Source organism: Marmota monax, unplaced genomic scaffold (genome assembly GCF_021218885.2).
Source record: "Marmota monax isolate L192 unplaced genomic scaffold, Marmota_monax_Labrador192_F-V1.1 WCK01_AAM20220418_F8-fsc00018, whole genome shotgun sequence".
Lineage (NCBI taxonomy): Eukaryota > Metazoa > Chordata > Mammalia > Rodentia > Sciuridae > Marmota > Marmota monax.
Window position 1 is genome coordinate 8,883,271 of NW_026692201.1, and position 20,032 is coordinate 8,903,302.

Below are 20,032 nucleotides of genomic sequence, written 5' to 3' on the forward strand. Positions count from 1 at the left end.
GGAATATTTCAGAGAATTTCCAGTGCTGCTTTTACCTCTCCTTGCCTGGTTGCTGTGGGCCTCCAGACCAGATGCCATGTCCTAACTATATCTGCAGCCCCACCACTGGTTCTAGAGGCCTCTTTTTACTGATGCTGAAGCTTTGTCTGATCTCCAGCCATGCTTCTGCGAAGCCCAGCCTTCATGGCCACCCCAGGCTCAAATAGATTTCTGCTATCTTGTTGGACCACACAACTTAAAGTTTCCCTGTACCCTGTATCTTACCCAGGAAACCAGTTCAGACTCCTTCTATAAAGAGGAAATTGAGCCTCTGAGACAGGAAGGGACTGGTCTCAGTGAGATAAACTTATTGACAATCACCAATCCATGCCTAGATGTTCTTCCCATCACATCTTGCTATTCAGGAATGAAGGGAAAGAGTGAGGATGAAATTGCAGAGAGCTTTTGAAGGAAGTGGGAGTTAGGGTATCTCCTGCTCTTCTTCAGGAGATGACTTCAGTCTTCACGTCACAGGTGGCAAGGTCTTCTGAGGGTGATGGAATAGGATGTTCCCTTTGCAACTTGATACACATTTACAATGTACTTTCACTAATAAACTGACATTCATACCTCCCACCCCATTCCCATGGGAAAGCAACATTGCTAGATGTATGTGCACAGTTTTGTAGAATGAAAAGTAGAAGTTTTATTAATTTTTAATTATTTAAATATTCTTTTATTTTAAATAATTATAATGACATACATTATTATTTTGGTTTGTGGGGAAAGAGTGCCTAATGCCAAGAGTGTGACTCTAGTTCTACATCAGGCTTATCTTACATCCAGAGGAGATAATCAGTGCCCACCAGGAAATTCCAGCTAATGCACCAAAAAATCTTCCTTCCTTCCTCTTTGAGATAGTTGACTATCAAGTGGAGCAGAAAAGAAAATGGCCAGGAAATTTAGAGTTTGTTCCTCTTTTGGGTGTTCTTCATTTAACCATTTCTAGAGAATTATTGTATTTCCAAAGGCCTCTCTTGGCAATATTGATTTTGCTGTCAAGAAACTCTGACCAAATGTCTTCTATTTCTTGAATTTTTAGAAGATGCTGTGGGTTAGTGTTTTCCATCTGGTTCTAGTTCTTGTCTCCTACAAACCTGTGTCACCTTTCAGTTTCTGGCCTTTTTCTCTCTTGCCAGCTAATTTTCTTGAAGTCAGTTCACCTTGTTCACTCTGTGTCTTGACTTCTCACTGTCCCCTCAGATGCCCCCATCCTGCTTTGGCAGAAGCCACTACACTCTTCACCCTGGCAGTATGTCCTTGTTAGATTTCTGCATGAGCACAGCAGCCACCAGGTGAGGCCTGAAGATCACTCAGTGATCAACAGGAGCATCTTGCTGTTCCTCCAAACAGACACTTCCACAGGAAGAGCCTGAATCTTAGAATCAATGTGTCTCTAAATCCCGGCTCTGATTTTACTGCCCATGACCTTAGGTGGCTACTGGACTTCTTTGAGCCTTCGTTTCCTCATCTGTAAAAGCAAGGAATATGTTTTCTGGAATTGTAAGAATTAAAAGAAGTTATGCACAAAGGTTCTCAATCTGTTTTATTCTAAACTCAACCTATATTCATTTCTTTAAGAATCTTAAAGCACATATTTTTAAGAGCAATTCAGACAGTCTTAGTTACCGATTTTCTTAAAAGATGAAAGCATAGATATTGACTTTACCATTCCCCATGTATTTTTAATCACAAATAATGATAAACCTGCTAAGCTATTTTTCCTCATTCTATAAGGAGGTGTTTTGTTTATTGCTACAGTTAATTGCACTTAGAGAAAATCTCAGGTTTACCTAAGTAAGGAGAAGAATTTAAAAACTGAAAGATAAGAACACACTTATAAAAAAAGTAAAAACAGACAAACAAAAAGCCCACTCTGCCACATCTGCTCATTGCCCCAATAGCATGTTGCTCATATACCCTCTCAAAACTGCCTCTTCACATCTTGGCTGTGTGCCCCAAGTGACAGCTGGCCTCCCCCATCCCTGCGGTCATCATATGGTTCATAGAAGAGAGGATGCAGTTTGCAAGCAAAATGCAAAGAGTTTGTTGGTGGGGAGGTGGGGGGGAGACTTCCTCTTTCTTTAGTGAAAGTTACAGAAAGAATGTCCTTTCACCCTCTGGATGGTATGAGGTGAGTTTATAAGATCAACATGGCCTTCCTTGTTTTCTTACCTGGAAGTGAGAGCAGAATCAGAGCATTGAAAAGAACCAGACAGAAATGTTATCAATAAATCAATAAGTCTAATACAGCAAATGGGATATGAATGGAGATATCTCTCTCTCTCTCTCTCTGGATAATATTATTCCTTTTCTACAGTAAACCCATTGGAATTGAGTTTTCTGTCCCTTGCAAACGAAAAGTTTCTGATATTCTATGAAAAGGGCAGCAGTTATAAATCTTCCACTAGGTTACTACACCAAATGTCCCACCCCATACAGACTATCCTCTCTCAAGAAAGAGTGTGTCAATTCATAAACTCACTTAGCCACGATGTTCAGCATAGTGCGTGTGCAAATTTCTTCCTTGTCTGCGTTGACCTGTTGGTTTTTTTTAACTTCCCAACTGTGAGATCTTGAACAAGTTACTTCATCTCTTTGTGTCTAGGAAAATATTCTAGACTTATTTAGTGGGCAATAAAGGACATGAGTACTGGCCCTGGTGGTATTTAAGAAGATTATTTGAAAGACACAGGCACCTGGCTTATTTCCAGGGTTTTGACTTTTCCTTTCTTGGTGTTTTACTTGTTTTAAGACTGTCCTCTTCCCTTTTTAGAGTAAGGAGTGCATCTTTGTTCACCCAGCACTGGGCAATACCTGAAATATAGCAGGTGCTCCACGGATATTGTAATCAAATGATGGATGGAGGAAGACTAGCAGGGCAGACAGAATGGAGAAGAATATAGAGGTGGTGATAGCTGTGTGCAGCATCTAGGCTTAGGATGGTGGCAGAAGAATGGGGGAAAGGGGAGAAATATGACAGGTGTTACTAAGTGTTAACAGAATTTGTTGGCTGAAAAGCAGGGAAAGACAGAAGTGAGGTTTCTCTGAGAGACAGAAACCATGACAGCCCAGTAGATCAATGGAAAGTGAAGCTGGGGTAGGAGCTCGAGAGAAAGATCATGAACTTGAGTTTTGGATGTGTGTCTTGGGAGAGGAGACTATGTCATCAATATGGAAGTGTCTCATGGGAAACTTGAAATTTGGAGATCTTGAGGGGAAATTTGAACTGAATGTATATAAAAACACGAAAGAGGGTTGTATCCACAAGTGAGTGAAAACTGAATGGGGTCAGTTTGAGAAGAAAAGAGGAAGTAAGGAATGAGTTGGAGGAGGACAGATGGGAGGATCAGCTGGAGAAAGAGGAGAGGGTTTGTTGACCGAGTATAATGGGAATGAGGACAAGAGATGGAAGGTCTCTGCTCATTTGTCAACAGGTGTGAATATGGCATGGACCTAGTTACCCAAGGATGTTCAAGCAGAGTGCTAATAATTAGACTATTGATGTCAGTGACTTTTAAACTTTTTAAAATTGCAACTCACTCTAAGAAATACATTGTACATTATGACCCAGGACACACACACATGCACACAGATGTACACATACCCACTCATGTGCACACAGGAAGTTTCCTAAAAAAAATCACTCACCATCAATATGGAAAATTCACTCAGATTGTCTTCATCTATTTCATTTTTTAATTCTGTTCACTATACATTAAATTGATTTAATGTAGTTCCCATTAATAGGCAGGTCACAATCAGCCATTTAAAAAACAGTGGTCTATATAACAGGCATATAAGAAATCAATGCATTTTGGAAAAGAACATCTTTTGAGGAAATTTGAATTCTGGCTATCTAAGTAAAATATTTTGGTTTGAATTCATTACAGTGTGAAACCTCTCTCTTTTTATAATATTTTTTGTTGTAAACACAATATCCTTACTTATTGTTATGTGGTGCTGAGGAGGGAACTCAGTGCCTCACAAGTGCAAAGCAAGTGCTCTACCCCTGAGCTACAGCCCCAGCCCAAAGCCTCTCTTTTATAGTGGTGTTATTCTCTCACACTTCAAAATTTAAAAGAGACAGAATTAAAAGGAAAGCATTTACTTTCCCAGATATCCAAATAGCATCTCTCTTTTAGCTTTTAAGTGTTTATAAGAGAAACAATGCTTAAACTCTAGATCCACACAGTGGGGTATGATTAAGGGTGTTTCAGTTTCAAAAATGGACAGACCAGGACTCAAAACCTGATTCTGACACTTACTAGCTCTGTAGCCTTTGCCATGCTTCTTAATATCTTTGGTTTTCTGTGTGTTTGTCCATTAGTAGAGATGCCAATATTTCCCCTGTGCAGTTGCTGTTACTGTGGAAGAAGACACATTCCTATGGTTACAATATTCAACATTTGGTGGTCATGAAATGAACGTCAGTTGTTATTGTCCTTGATTGTGAATATTAAATTATAGACCACTTGTAAAGCTCCAGGGTAGTGGCTGGCTCAAACAGCAATAGATAATGATCTTTACAGTTGTCATATAAATGTATGCTACTGTACAAAACAATTATTATAATTTTATCTTGCACACATTTCTTGGAAGAATATCTACTTTATAAAGAAAAGCATATTGATAACATTCATGCTGTTGGACAGATTGCATCCATTTGCATGAAGTGAAAATGACGCATCACTGTAGTGACATTATTCTTAATTCCTCCATGACAGAACCATGAAAGTGATCTCATTGCATTCATCCTCCAAGCCCAAGTTTATTAAACCCCTACCATGCCAGACATGGGGGATGAAAAAGTAACAAGAAAGAATTCTCCAAGTGCAACTAAGGTCACCAAGAGTCCACATTCACTTCTCCTTCCAGGGAGCCCACCACAGTGGACCATGGTATCAGTATTATACATGTATGTTTTGGCTCTTCTCAGTTCTCTCTAATTTTCTTCACCATGTTAAAACAATGGTTTAAAGATGCTTGTTAGCATTAATAACAAAGGACAACTTCCTGGGGGTCAGCTGTTAATGTTGAAGTACTGCATCAAGTTCAAGAATCCCTTGCCTTTTATAGTTTATCCTCAAGTATCCTCAGATTGGCTTTAACTGGGCTAGTCCATATTTTGCCTGTGTGTGATCTTATTTCCATCTCACCATTATTTTTACTTGCCTCTTACAAAGTAGGCTGTGACTTTGGCTGCCTGGCACAAAACAACAATAAATAATGATATTTTTTCCTATGGCAACAATAAAATGAAATTTCCCCTTCTTTTCTCCATTTTTTTGGGGGGAGGGGCAGTGTAGGCACTGAAGTTGAACCCAGGGGCATTTAACAACTTAGATATATCTTGAATCTCTTTTACCTTTTATTTTGAGGCAGGATCTCACTAAGTTGCTTAGGGTCTCTATGAATTGCTGAGACTGGCCTCAAACTAGCAATCCTCCTATCCCAGCCTCCTGAACCATTGGGATTACAGGCACACTACCACACCCATCCCTTTTTTCTATTTTTCAACCCTCCTTGCCTCCCTTCCTGATTTTTCTGCTTGTGATGGTTTTAAATAGTCATCATGATAACAACATGGTGAAAGAACGATCTTTATTCAAATATGTGACATCTTCAGAAACATTTGAAGAGATTCCATTAGCAGTAATGCAATTTTTGTTACGAAAATTACCTGCTCAGTGTCTGCTATATGTAAAGCTGAGGTACCTACAAAGATGCTTGAGATAAGAGCTCTTCACAGAGGAATGTGTAGTCTGATTAGAGAGATGAAATGATGCACCAGGTATCCGGGAAAAGGAATATAAAGTTAAATCTCAATCTTAAATTCACACGTATGGTGATTTGGTTCTTAGCACTTTTCCAGATGGCTTGGTTTGCTCAAACTTCTCAATTTATCCAATGTTCAAAACTGGAAAGGTTTTTGCATAATTGGGAAAGACAGACATCTTTGAGTGACAATATTTCAGATATGTAAAATGTTAGCAGAATAGATTCTCCTCGTACATGTAGAGTTTGGTTGTGCTGGTCACACTTGAAAAGTAAGATACTTAAAGCTTAAAGAGTTGCTATTTGCTTTTCAAAAATTGGCACAAAGACTTCTTGGAGGGTGATTTATAATTCTGGGACAGAACGATCTCCATATGGATATTGCCACTGTGCTAGCTTTCTGTTGCTGTGACAAAATACCTGATAAAATCAACTTAAAAGAGGAAAGATTTTGTTTTGGCCCATGGTTTCAAAGGTTCCAGTTTGTCAATGATTCCATTGCTTTTAGACCTGTAGCGGGGTTTACCATGGCAGAAACACAGGGAGGAGCAAAACTGCTCACCTCACAGTGGCCACGAAGCAGAGAGAGGAGAGAGAGCCGGGGAGGAAGGGACCAAAGGAAAAATATACAGTCTTCAAGTTTATTCTCCCAAGGACCTACTTCCTCTAACTAGACCCTGCCTCCTAAGTTTTCATCACCTTCTAATAACCCATTAAATTATGAATCCATCAATGGATTAATCCATTTGATGAGGTTAGCATCATCTCCCAAAAGCCCTATCTCTGAAATTGCTGTAGGGGACCAAGCCTTCAACACATAAGCTTTTGGGAGACATTCAAGATCCAAACCAGAATAGAGCAGTTTATATTTTAATAGAGCAGTTTATATTTAAATATTTAAATTTATAAATTTAAATTCAGAAATAAATATTGTCCAAGCAGTGCTCAATGGAGATAGTGAAGGAAATCAGGTGAGTTATGGAAAATTATTACTCTGACCACATAGCCTTAAAGACTGTGAGAATGGGGAGACAGGCATGTCTTATTGGAAGCATGTTGGCATGGACTGTGATGTCTGTGTTATAGCATGAACATATGGGTCAACTTTTCACAGGAGAGCATGTTAAAGAGCATTATATTTACAGTGTACCCCATAGTCCCTTTTATAAAACATATCTGTCAGGACCTGTTACAGGTATGCCCCTCAGATAGAGTGATCATATGTAGAGTTTAGGGCATTTCTAAATTGTCAACCCTCCAAATCGTTGAGAGCCTGTTTGCCTTTAAGATTGGAGACCTCCATGGTAAGTAGTGCAAAACATCCTTCAGGAAGGAAGTGAAGAGCTTGATGTCCATTATACCTGCTGTTTCCACATATCCTTATAATTAGCATACCATCAAGTGTATCATGCAGGCCCCTGGGCCAAGGGAATGGGTGGATGAAACCAGCTACAGGCGAAACAGAGTGATAGTAAATGTTCTTTTACTGAATTCCAGAACAGATTTCTGTTTTGTAGGAATTATTTAATCTTTAAAATGACTCTAGGTGGTAGCGCCATTCTCATTTCATGAGTGAAGAAACTGAGTCACAGAGAAGTTAGGTAGTTTGCCCTAGAGTGTACTTCTGGCCTGCAACCTCGTTGGGTGGCCCACATGTGAGGGGTAAGGTGGAAGCTTTCCTTGACTGGCCTCCTGCTGGACCTGCCTGTGGTTGGTCTTTCACTGTGGTGTCTTTACATGTGAACGGTTCCTTACAACTAGATGTGAATTGCTCCAGTCCTGCTGACTGAGTGAGCATTGTTGAAGACCATTTTAATGCTTGTTTGTTTTCCAAGAGAATTTTTGAACCCTGCAAGTGGCAGTCATGAGCTCTAAGTAGCAAAGAGAAGTCTGTGAATGTGCGAAGCCATCATCTAAACCATAACAACAAAAAACACAAACAGCACATTTATTAGAGGCAGTGATGAGGAACATCCAAGCAGTATAATCAAATCCCAACCTAAATGGTAATAGAGGTCAAGATTTAAATCTATGAAAATATTGGAAATTTGATTAGGAAAACCCTTTACACGGTCTTTAAGCCTGTGATATTAAATCATTTGGAGATCAGTAGAAAGTTCCTTTTATTTGTTTGCCCGCCTTTCAAAGTAAACCCCTTTCTCTACCCACCCATGACACATATGCAGAAGGACCAAAGGAGGTAGTTGCTTTTTCTAAAATACATTTGAATAAGTAACAGCTCTCTTGAGATGATTTTCCTGCTTAACATGTCATGATGACTGATTTCCATCTTTCTGTTCCTTCCTCACTCCCGTCTCCCCCATTCTGTTCTCTTCTCACTGAGAGCTATCTTCATACTTATTTATGTGGGGGAAGGGGCCTCTGTCTCACCTACCTTTTCAGTGTTTCAAGAACATTCTACTTTCCTCCTTTAACAAAATAAGGGCTTCTTATCAGTCACCAGCTCTCTTCACTTGAGGCCTCTGCTCTACTTCAATGAACCCACTTTGCAATATGCTTCTTTCATGTACGACACCATTTCCCAACCCCATCCCCTGATTTTGCATTAGGGATAACCTGTACATTCTCAGTGGTTGTTTCAAAGCTACCTTTTTTATGGGTTGCTGACATTTCAGGTTGTCTAGGTGTGGTTTTCATTTTGTTTTCCTGCTTGTGATTCATTGTGATTCCTGCACCTGAAGATCCATGTCTTTCACCAAGTCTTGCAAAACCTTTTTCTATACTGTTTATGTTTATTTTTTCTCTCCTTCTGACAACCTTACTAGACATAAGTTGAAAATTTTAATTATTTCTTTCATATCTTTTTTTGGCGGGGGGTACTGGGGATTGAACTTGGGGGCACTCAACCACTGAGCCATATCCCCAGCCCTATTTTGTATTTTTACTTAGAGACAGGGTCTCACTGAGTTGCTTAGTACCTCACTGTTGCTGAGACTGGCTTTGAACCTGCAATCCTTCTGTCTCAGCCTTCTGAGCTGCTGGGATTACAGGTGTGCACTACCATGCCTGGCTTATGTTATTCTTATAAAACATTTAAATTTTTTTTATCCTTTTGTCATATTTTCAACTCCCACTTTTGTTTCTTTGGTCTTTGTAAACATCCCAACTTTGGGATGTTTAAACTAGAGAGATCTAATAGTTCCAATATTTGAAATTCTTGGTGGTAGTCAGGTGGGGAATGATGGGCTCCTGATCCCTGTGTCTACTGATCTTTGCTCATGATAGATAGTTTTTGTGTTTTGGAATTTTGGATTGCGAGTTTTTCTTCTTGGCTGGTGGCCATTCAGTACAGGCTGAGATGGAGCATGTGTTTTTCCAGAGAGGTGTTGTGAGGACTATTGTAGGAGTCACCAGGGTCCTTCATGTTAACTTCTCATCCAGGAGGGCAGGTTGCACAGTGGTGGCTCAGTATGAGCATCACTCCTGTCTGTGGCGTGCCTGCCGTTATGAGTTCTCAGGGATGCATTTCCCCACCCCTGATGAAATCCAGGCAAGGCTCACATGTTGCTTTCTTTTGGGGGAGTGACAGTGTGGGGACCCACACTGAGCTACGTCCCCAGCCCCAGACAAGTTTCTTAATTGTCCCATTTGTAAATAAAATAATTTTTCCTGGTTCACTCTTTCACACAAGGGTAGTTCTTCGAGAGTCCGTCTTTATGTGGCTGTCTTAGTTCTTATCCTGCTACTTATTCCTCATGCAGATCCTGGGGTTTCTTCCCCTGACCACATGGATGTTTTAATTCCCATCCCAAGTCACCATAACTGACAAACAGCCATCGTGGTTTCCAGATCACACTGTGTGTTTGACCCTGAAGAATCCCTTACTTTCTTGAGAACTCAGCTTTCCATTTAGAATATTTCTTATATTTTATTAGAATTTCTAAGTTTTCAATAAAGAAAGATTTTTTTATTTAGAGCTATCTATCCTGCCAAGAGCACATCATCACCATTCTCTGCTAGAATTTAAAAGTTTGCTGGTGGGCGGGCAGAAGATGCCTGTCTACATTCAAAGAACACTGGTGAGAAGGGCCCTCTGCCCTTTAGTAGCTTATAGACTTTTTTTTCTGTCTCACTCATAAGCTCTGAGGACTGTTCTTTCAGTCATTCACTCAATCATCCTCACATTCATGTCTCATTGAATAAAATTAAGTTCTTACCATCCAGGCTTTTATTTGTTCCTTTAGCAAATATATATTGTGTGCAGCATTTGCTACGTGCCAGGCAGGTGCTCAGAGGCTCAGCAAAATCAAACCAGATCTCTTTCTTCATGGAAGACACAAATAGTGATCAGATAATCACATATCTAAGTATAAAACTACTAATGTAATACATGCCCAAAATCAAATGTATATCACATTATGAGATATGTAATGGCCCAGGAGGGCTTATCTGGGGAAGTAAAAAGGAGCAAGACTGAGTGGCTTTCACTGAGTAAAAATGGACTCAATAATTGTTCCAGGTACAGGACAATATGTACAAAGGCCCTCTCGTCATGTTGAATTAAAATATGGGTGGGGAGATGGATGTGGAAATAGAAGAATATTGTTCCAGAAAAGCTGAGAAGAGAGAGGACCAGATCATGAAAAACCTTCTGTGTTAAGGAGTTTTGTATTTGTCATAAGAAACACCCAAAGGCCTTAAAGATTGGAATCCTTTGAAATATATACTTCTAGTAATTTTGAAGTACACATTCTTAAATACTATCGTATACAGCTAGTCGATATATGGATGCATAATCAAGTATTTGTATCCTCTACAAGCCAAGATATGGGCTCATCCATCTACAAATATTCAAAATGCCATTGGTTATATAATTGCCTTTGCCCTTTGAAAAGGTCTTTCTGACTCCAGTGAGGAAAACAGATTTGAGGAGGCAAGAGTGAGATTGGAGACCAGCTGGGGTGCTATTACAGTGGAACAAATGAGAGCTGCTGGTAGCACAACCCCGATTCTGTGTAAATAGGAAAAAATGGGCAGATCTGAGATGTACTGAACAGGTAAAATTATTAGGAAGCAATGGAGAGATGAGAGGAGAAAAATTCCAAAATTCAGGCTCACCTAACTGGATGAATGGTGATGCTTCCTTACCCAGATAAAGAGCTTAAAGTTGGTGGAAAGGCCATGGATTTGCCTTTTGAACACATGGAGTTTGAGGTGTGTTTGAAACATCCAAGAGGGAAAGTATTAAGAGGAATTGGATATAGGGTCTGGAACTCAGAGAAGAGACCTGGGGATACAAATATGTGAGCAACTTGCTTAAAGGTGACTGTACAAGTAGTGGAGCTGGATGAGACTAGGGAGAAATTAAAGATGACCCCTTGGATATGGGGACATGGAGGTCTATTGATGTCTTTAATGGGAGCTGTCTTGGTGTGAGATGGGGTTAGATGCTTGGAGTAAGTTGTAGAGGGAGAGTCCCGATGACTATCACTGAGTATAGACAACTCTTTATTATTATTATTTGCAGTGTTGGGGATTGACCCTAGGGGTATTTCATCACTGAGCCACATCCCCAGCCTTTTAAAAAATTTTTTACTTTGAGACAGGGTCTCACTAAGTTGCAGAGACTGACCTGAAATTCACAATCCTCCAGTCTCAGCCTTCTGAGCTGCTAGGTTACAGCTCTGCACCATGGTGCCCAGCAGAAATATTAATTTTTAAAGGAAATATATGACATAATTATGTCTGGATGTCAGAATCTTTTAAAATTGGAGTCAGTGGGTAAGTATTAAAATGGTTTCCTGATAATGAAAAGGTGGCCAAGATAGAGACATAAGCTGGCACAGAGAAGACTCAGACCCTGGACCAGGTCTGGGGAGGTAGCTGAGTGGTAGAGCACTTGCCTAACATATGTGAGGCACTGGGTTTAATCCACAGTGACACCAAAAAATAATAATAAAAGACACTGGACCAAATATCGAATTGTAATAATAGTTAGCATTTATTTAAGTCTTGCCACTGCCATTCTAAATGTTTAATAGGTGTTACCAAACATAATCCTACAACAATTAATGAAATGGGTACTTATAATCTCATGAGAGTCTTGAAAAACTGGTCTCTAGAGAAATGATGTAATTTGCTAGGGTGGGAGAACAGTGATTTGAACCCAGACAGTCTGGGTTTTTTAAAAGAAATTACATTATTATTAATTGACAAATAATAGTTGTATATATTATACATCTATGGGGTATGATGTGATGCTTTGGAATATGTTTATATTGTGGAATGATTAAATGAAAAGTAATAGATTCATCACCTCTCACAGATTTTTGAAATCTGCATGTTTAGTCATTTGGAAATACATGTTCTTAAACCCTCTCCCCTACTGCTTGTCCATCAATATATGGTTGCACAACAAAGTATTTGCATCATCTGCAAGCCAAGATATGGATTTCTTCATCTACAAATATGCAAAATGTTATTGGTTATGTAATTGCTTTAGGGCAAAAGTACAAATTAATGCTGGCTCAAAGTCTTTTGTTAATATTCCTTCTTGGCTTTGTAGTATAGAACAAGACAGGCATAAATGGAAATGTCATTAGAGCAGCATTAGCTTTCATCAGTGGCCTTTAGTAAATAGGTGCACATTATTCACATAATTGCGCCTGTGACTCCGCAGCGGTGGACGTGCTACTCAGAGTATAATAGGTGAGCAGAATTCACGAGTCTGGAGCCTCTTGCACCTCTCTGCCAAGATGAACCGCTTTGTAGTTTTATAAACCAATGTCCTAAAATAAGTGACCTTTTCCAAGTCCCTGGGGCTTGGCCCTAACGACAGCATGTGCTTCTTTTCCTCCTCAGGGTTTAACAACACCGAGAGAACATGTGACAAAGAGTTTATCATACGGAGAACAGCCACCAACAGAGTCCTGAATGTCCTCCGTCACTGGGTCTCAAAGCATGCACAGGTAATTCGGGAGTATGGGTGATGACACTCAAGAACTTTATGCTTAAATTTTTTAAGTCCTTTCACATGTAAAGCATCTCTAGATTCTTTGCAGTTAGAGTTTGAAACCTCGAAATTGGAAACTAGGAAAGGAAGAAATAGGTAGACGTGTGGAAGGGAGCAGACATATCTTTTGCCAACATCTACTGTTCCATCTCTACAAATCAGGGTGAAACAGGGCTCCCCTCTTCCCTCATCTCCCAGGCAACAGCACGTACCGTGCCCCATCTATGGAAGGGCCACTACATTGGGCCACCTGGGAACACCCTTCCCAGAGTCTCCTCTATAAGTGGAGTCAAGCCACAGCGCTGCCCCTCACTCCCAGAGGGGAACATCTGGTACCTGGAGGTAAACTGCAGGTACCCCTTAAGGTAGATGACACTTAGGTGCCTGAGAGGCTCTGGCATTGGGTCAGGGAGTTTTTATCAGCCTGATTCAAGAGATTTTTGCCTCATGTCCTTTGATCTTTTGGTTCTTAGTACTCTCTTTTTAAATTGCCACACTGATAGGACACCCACTTACTTGTCTATGTTTTCAATGCAGGTTTGTAGAATTTATACCCCTTTCGTAAAATAAAGCCAGGCCCCACCCTCCCTCATTGGCTTGAGGCACACGTAGTGCTTTTCTTACTCACTGCCAATACTGGGCAGGTCCTCCTGGACATGGGGCTGGCTGACAATCTGCAACGACATAGTGGGAAAGAGAGGATGGGGCCCCGCATGACTCAGACCAGGACCCGTGGAATGTATGAGCTGAGTCAGCTAATGAGAATCACACCCAAGAGGGAAGCAGTACCTGGGTCTGTACTCTCAGAGGCCCCAGTGGGTAATGACAGTCCACTCAGGAAGCTCACTCTGGGACACAAGCTCCTGAAATGCCTGTGGTAACAGAATTTACTGAGAAAAGTGGAATTTGGGCCTCAGCAACAATAAGTTGATTAAAAATCTTTAAAATAGAGCCAGGCCCAGTGGCATATGCCTATAATCCCTGCAGCTTGGGAGGCTGAGGCAGGAGGATTGAGAGTTCAAAGCCAGCCGCAGCAAAAGCAAGGCACTAAGCAACTCAGTGAGACCCTGTCTCTAAATAAAATACTAAAAAGAGCTGGGAATGTGGTTCAGTGGTTAATTGTCCCTGGGTTCAACTCTCATCCTTAGGCTCATTAAAAATACGTAACTTCTCTTCTCCGTAATTTCAGGGAGCCATTTGTAAATCTGTGTTGCCTTGTTGCAGGTAAATCATGATACTGAGGGTCCTGCCCTGTCTGATTGTCATCCATTCCTTGGTGGCTTTTTAACTCGGGGTCTTGGCATCTAATCGCTGGGACCCATGGTGACTTCTGGGATGCCAAGTGGCTTCAATATACAAGGCTGAACAGGTTCTCTTCCTGGGCCTTAGTTTGGCCCATGGCAAATTCATGCCAAGACTCACCTGGTCACCAGTAGAGGTCAGAGTCTGGATGTACCTAGTCTTAGTTGCCCTCCTCTCTTCAGATCTTTCCTTAAGAACTCTCTAGACTTGCTGTCCTTTTCTCAGTCCCCAGTGTCCTCTTTATCTAATTACTTCAAGCAGGAATCCCTCACATTTCACATGTAACTTTTATACTGGCTACAAAAGAACCACAGAGCAAATGACACTATGCTGGGATTATTTTATTTCTGGTACAGAGAGTTCACAGATGGGGAGAGAAGTTCTGGAATGTTTGTGGCCAAAATGACATCAGCTGTGCTAGTGCATGGACAAGCTCTTCTGCCTCGGATCCCAGGGGCCACACTGGGATGCCAGCTCCTCCAACTCTCACGTCATGGGCATATGTGAATGGTATCATGTCAGAGGTAGAGATAGCTCAATCGTTTTCAGTCTTTTCTTCTGACATGACCACTGAATAAAACACAGACCCTGGCTCTCCAGTTGACTGAGGTGCCTGAGAGCATCCTCACCATGAGCTCATTTGTCTTGGCACCTTCCCTCTTGCAGATGAGGGACTTTATCTGTGGTTGGTTCCCATGTCCTAGTCTGAACTCAGCACATACATATCCTGTCACCTTCCTTTCCCATGAATTCTCAGTCATCCTTCCTGTCCAAGTACATGACAACATGCAGGAGATTTCTGTTGCGATTCAGCTTATTGACAACTCCATTTTCCACTGACTTGATAGTCCAGGTTTCCTTTCTTCCCTTTATGGGGTCACTTCTGTCTGCCTGGTAGTTTCTGGGCCTCCAAAGTGGGCAGTTTGAGCAAACCAAGGCAGGCTGTTGGTACTAGCTTGGTGAATGTCTTGGCTCCTGCTTCTGGAGGCTCCATGGTATGCCTACCTCCTCCTCTGACTGACTGCGGACAACACGCGAGCCATTTCTGTTCAGGAGGAGATATAAGTGTGGGTTCTGACCTCGCAGACCTCAAGCAAGCTCACCATTATGGTCCCACATGCCTTGTCTGGATCCACAGAAGAGCATCCCAGAGTCAGGGGTCCCCATGTTCTTACTGCAGCTCTGCCTCCCTCTCCATTACAGACCCCGAGCTGGTCTCCTGGCCTCTCTGGATGTGAGTTTTCTCTTTTGAAAATGAGAACATCCATCCCTGCTTCACCTCCCCCAGGGATGTGATGAAAATTAAAGACAGTGTTGAATTAAGCATAAAGTGCAGTGTAGATATGTCTTCCATTTAAGGACAGGAGAGAAGCACTTTTCATCTCCCTGCTACTAGCCCATGAGCATGCCTCGCAGACATTCTTCTCTCACTCATTCATCATCATATATCCTTCCTCCTAGTTCTGCATGCTGGGCATGTGGCAGATGCCTGGTAAATAGTTGTCAAATGGAGTTTACATTTCAACACTGCTCTTGTTCATTCTCTCCAGGAGATCATTCTTTGGCCTTTATAAAGTTTCCAAAGTCAGCCACAACAGACTGTAACCACAAATGGACCTGGAAGCCAGGCCAAGCAGAGACATCCATAATAGAATAAATGTTTTCATGAGGCTCACACACACTTCTCCAGCTCTTTCTGCTGGGATGCCTCGTGTGGCAATTGCACAATTTCCAGCTCTCTGCAGGTGTTAGAGCCCACAGAGCTTTTAATCAGATGTTCCTGTGGTTGCTTTTGTCTTTTCTGGACAGATAGGTGAGGGGCCTCCAGGCAGGCTACAGTTGCTCAGACCCATGGTTGTTTGGCACAGGTCTTGTATGTACAGTCTGTAGCAAGTTTTACATTCTTGAGTTGCCTCTTTGGTCTCCCATTCTGAAGAGATGCTCTGACCACCTACTTGAGGGGTTTTGTAGGCCAGGGAGTGACTCTGAAGGAGCTTGTGGCTTTTTCTGCAGGTTGCAATTGGCTTCCTCTGGCTCTGGGCACTGTCTGAATGACAAGTGGCCAAGAAGAAAGCAGTCATACATTTTGTTCATCATGGGCTTGGGAGAATGCTTGTAAAGCATGACATCAGACAAGAATGACCCACTTACATAAAAATCTCTTTTCCAAAGGAATTTATGGAGGAGAAACTTGCTATTCCCTTTTCTGTATTCTCACTTCCCTCGTCCATTAACAAGAACTAAGCACCTCTAATAAGCACTGAGCGCTGGGAAGGGTGTGAGTGAGCAAGGTCCATGTGGAGTCTGAACTCAGCAAGCTTCCTGTTATGACAAAGATGGCTGCTTTCGCCATTACACTTACTGTCATTACTTGTGTGACAGGTTGTTCAATCTAATTCTTCTTATTGCCTCAGACTTGTAGGCAGGAGCCAGAGGTTCAGTAGGAGGTGCAATAAGTGGCAAAAACCTGTATGGTTCTTAAGGGTGTCTGAGCCACCTTAGCAGAACTAGTGACGAACTCTTGAATTCTGCCAGCAGCTGTGATCACCCACCTGTAGGACACTGAAGCAGGAGCGGTCAGAAAGAGTTGTCTGTGTCATTTCCCTCCCACTATGGGGAGGGGAAAGAGATAATTCCCTCTTACATCAAGCTACAGGAGAGATGTTTCAAGGAAACCACCCAGCCAGCCTGACCTGCGTAAATGTGAAAAGGGTTTGGAGGCAAAGGGAAGAGAGGTGGATGCCCAGGGACCACTGCGGAACACTGTGATCCAGGTGGACCTGTGGGAATTGAGAGTGAGGGGTCCTGTTTCTTGCCAAGAGGACAACCTCATCAAGAAGGTCTGGGTGAAATGGGCCCCTGACAGCGTGGGGCTTGGTGGAGTTACAGTGACTCATAGGAGGATAGACATTGCCTGGGTCAGGGGAGGTGGCCTAAGTGCCCTGCAGAGAGGTCTTCAGAAATCCCACCCAAGTGCCCCACAAGAGGCAGGCCAACCACTGTCCTGCTGTCACATCCAGAAGGAGCTCAGGTCAGGTTCCACCTGCATCATTTTGGAAGACTTGGCTCTTTCCTCTGGGTCTCAACCGAAGGGTCCAAAGCCATGGCCAGCAAGTGGAAAAGGTGGTGGAGAGAGCAGAAGGGGCTTCCCATGCAGCTTCTGGGCTTGAAATAGGCCAGGCGAGGGCAGAAGCGCTCATCTTGTTTGAAATGATTTGAAGTTTTGATTAACGTACCAGACCACATGTTTTGTTGAAATAAGACCATTCTTATAACTGAAAGGGCCTGGAAGACTTTAACATACCTGCCCAGACCAACAGGATGGGAAAGGATGGCCAATAGAGCAGTTTAATGGGATTGGAAAGAAGTAGTAATGCTGTTGGATGATTTCATTATTGTTTTTGATACCGTGAGTATAGGTTCCCTTGGGAGCACAGTTTTACAAACTACATCAAAATAACTCATCTGTTGTATTTCTAACTCTCATTCCCTTGCATTCCCTTTGTGGCAAACACAGAGATAGGTACTTAGCTGATAATAAAGAGCTCTTGAATATGTGTTTTAAAGTTCACATGCTTCTTTGCATTTTTATTGAGATATTCACATACTTCACATAAAGGCACTAAGCTGAACTATGTAGCTCAATGCCCTGAATACTTACCCATATGGCTCCCACCCAGCTCACGATGTGGGCCATTCTAGTACCCCAGAGGGGCCTTCCAAGAAAATGCTTCTCTTCCTGAGCATTGCCCAGTTTTCTAATCATTTTAGTTTTGTGTCATTGACATTATATATCCCTTCATATATTCAGGATGAACTATCTGCTAGATCATGTTCATTTCCACCAGTTTCTTCTTTTACCTTTAACATTGCTTCTGATACTTTTCACATATGTACACCCCTTTCCCATTTTGTTTTAGATATATTTTTATCCTATAAACACACAGAGAGAGTACCTATCAGCCTTCTGATAAAATAGGTATTCTTTATCACTTCTTGACCACAGTTAACACGTAAGCGTAGTCTGAGGATCAGTCAGGATTTAGCAACTCCTGTAACTTCCATCTGTGGACTTATGGCTGAGGTGAAAGCTCTTATATCTCCAAAAAACACATGGGATAGGGGGTGAACTCAAGTCTGCTGCTGTCATGTAGCAAGACTCTCAGAGCTGGATGGAGCTTGGGAATATGCTGTCAAAGTAATGTGAGTGTGGAGTTAGGGGATGCACTAGAATCCCTGCTCTGGAATTTATTGTTTGTGTGGCTGAGCAAACTACTTAGCTCCTCCAGGCCTCTATTTCTTCTTCTATAAAAATGGGGATGATACCACTTATTCTTTCAAGTGACTGGGAGGATTACATGAGATGAAGTGTAGGGAGTAGCCATTACAGATGGATGCTCAAGGAGGTGCAGATGGCTGCTCTTGGTGGAAAGAAAGTTCTCTCTAGTCCAAACCCAGACCTTCAGGCAGGCAAAATGTTGTCCCAAGGTTTGATGTTGCTTTAATTGTACTTTGTGGTCTTTCATAGGTGACTTGATCATATATTTATTTATTTATTTTGTACTGGGGATTGAGGTGAGTGGTGCTCTACCAAGGAGCTATATGACCTGGTTAAGTCTTGGAGGGCTTCTGAAAGTGGGCACTGCCCAGTTGGAATTTTTGAGATGGTGGAGATAGTCTTTATCTGTCCTCTCCAGTACAGTAGCCTCCAGGACATCTGGATGATTCCTTGAAAGCCATCATAGCTGAAGAACTGAAATTTTAATTTAAAGTTACACATGACTAATGGTCACAGTTTTAAATACCAGTTCTAAATCCCTCAGAGTTCCATAGGAAATCAGCCCCAGCTCCCAGAATTAAGTTCCTTGGATTTTCCTATAATACCTGGTCCCTCTGTAGCAGCAGACAGATGAGGTGGGCTCCAGGAGAGGGCACCTTTGTGGAAGGAGAAGCACCTCCACTTAACATTGGTGTTGGAGTTACACATCTCAAAGACAGGATGGCTCTTTCCCAGGAAGAGAAAGAGCTAATGAGCTCCTTATTCCCATGGTTGGGCTTGGAGCCTTCAGCCCGGGTCAGTGGTAAGGTGGGAACACACCCTGTGGATGGAGGGGTGGGAGAGTGGGCACCAGTGTGATGGCCTGTACTTAGTGTGTTCAAGGATCTTGGGGCTCAGAGGGGCCAAAGTGTGAGTTTACACAGTTCCTCTCTTTTGTTTCTTATTTTGACAGTTGCCAGGAGCTTCTTTTTATTTCTTGGCATTGCTTAGCAAAGCACAGAATCCAGTGTCACATTAGAGCCCAGAGTTCAGATGTCTTCTTTGTTTCAAATCTGAAACAGAGGTTGTACCAGGACAAGTGCAGCACAAGGTTCTTGGTGTGGGTGGGAGAATGAAATGTGTAAGAAACAAGGCACTCCTGAAAAGGCAGCTCCTGTCACCTCCCCTGAATGCTCTTGGCCAGCTGCCAGCTCTGTCCTGTCCTCGGGCTCAGCCCCCTCCTGTCTGTGCCCTGCTTCTGCCCACCTTCCATAGGCACTTTTCCATCCTCACACCCTGCCCAGTCCCAGATCCTGAGCAGTGGGTCTTCTCTTTCTCTTGCAAGGAAGCCCAGTGCATGGGTGCCCAACTTTGAGCTGTTTGCAGAACAAAGAATGCCTCTCTGGGTGTCAGCACTCTGCTGTGTTTGGGCATCTCCTGAGACATTCAGGACTTTACAATCCCTCTCCACAAGTGTTCGCCACTGCTGGAAGCAGGGAGATGTGTCTCTAGTGCCCCGAGATATGAGGAAGAACCACTGGATCGTATAGAATAATCTATGAGCCAGCCAAGGTCTGATGTTTTTCAGTTAGGATATGTGTGTTGTGGTCTTTCATGGGTGACTTGATTATTTATTTATTCATTTAGTTCTGGGGAGTGAATTTAGTGGTGCTCTACCTCTG

At 42.2% G+C, this 20,032-nt stretch overlaps 1 protein-coding gene across 3 annotated transcripts in view; it reads left to right on the forward strand.

Moving 5' to 3' along the window:
• The window catches only part of Rasgrf2 (Ras protein specific guanine nucleotide releasing factor 2), a 231,996-nt gene that overhangs the window by 176,889 nt on the left and 35,075 nt on the right, over positions 1 to 20,032 (forward strand). For all 3 annotated transcript variants that reach the window (XM_058574375.1, XM_046427896.2, XM_046427885.2), the window contains one exon: positions 12,640 to 12,746. In XM_058574375.1, coding sequence (XP_058430358.1) covers positions 12,640 to 12,746 — 107 coding nt within the window. The remainder of the gene's footprint in view (positions 1 to 12,639; positions 12,747 to 20,032) is intronic.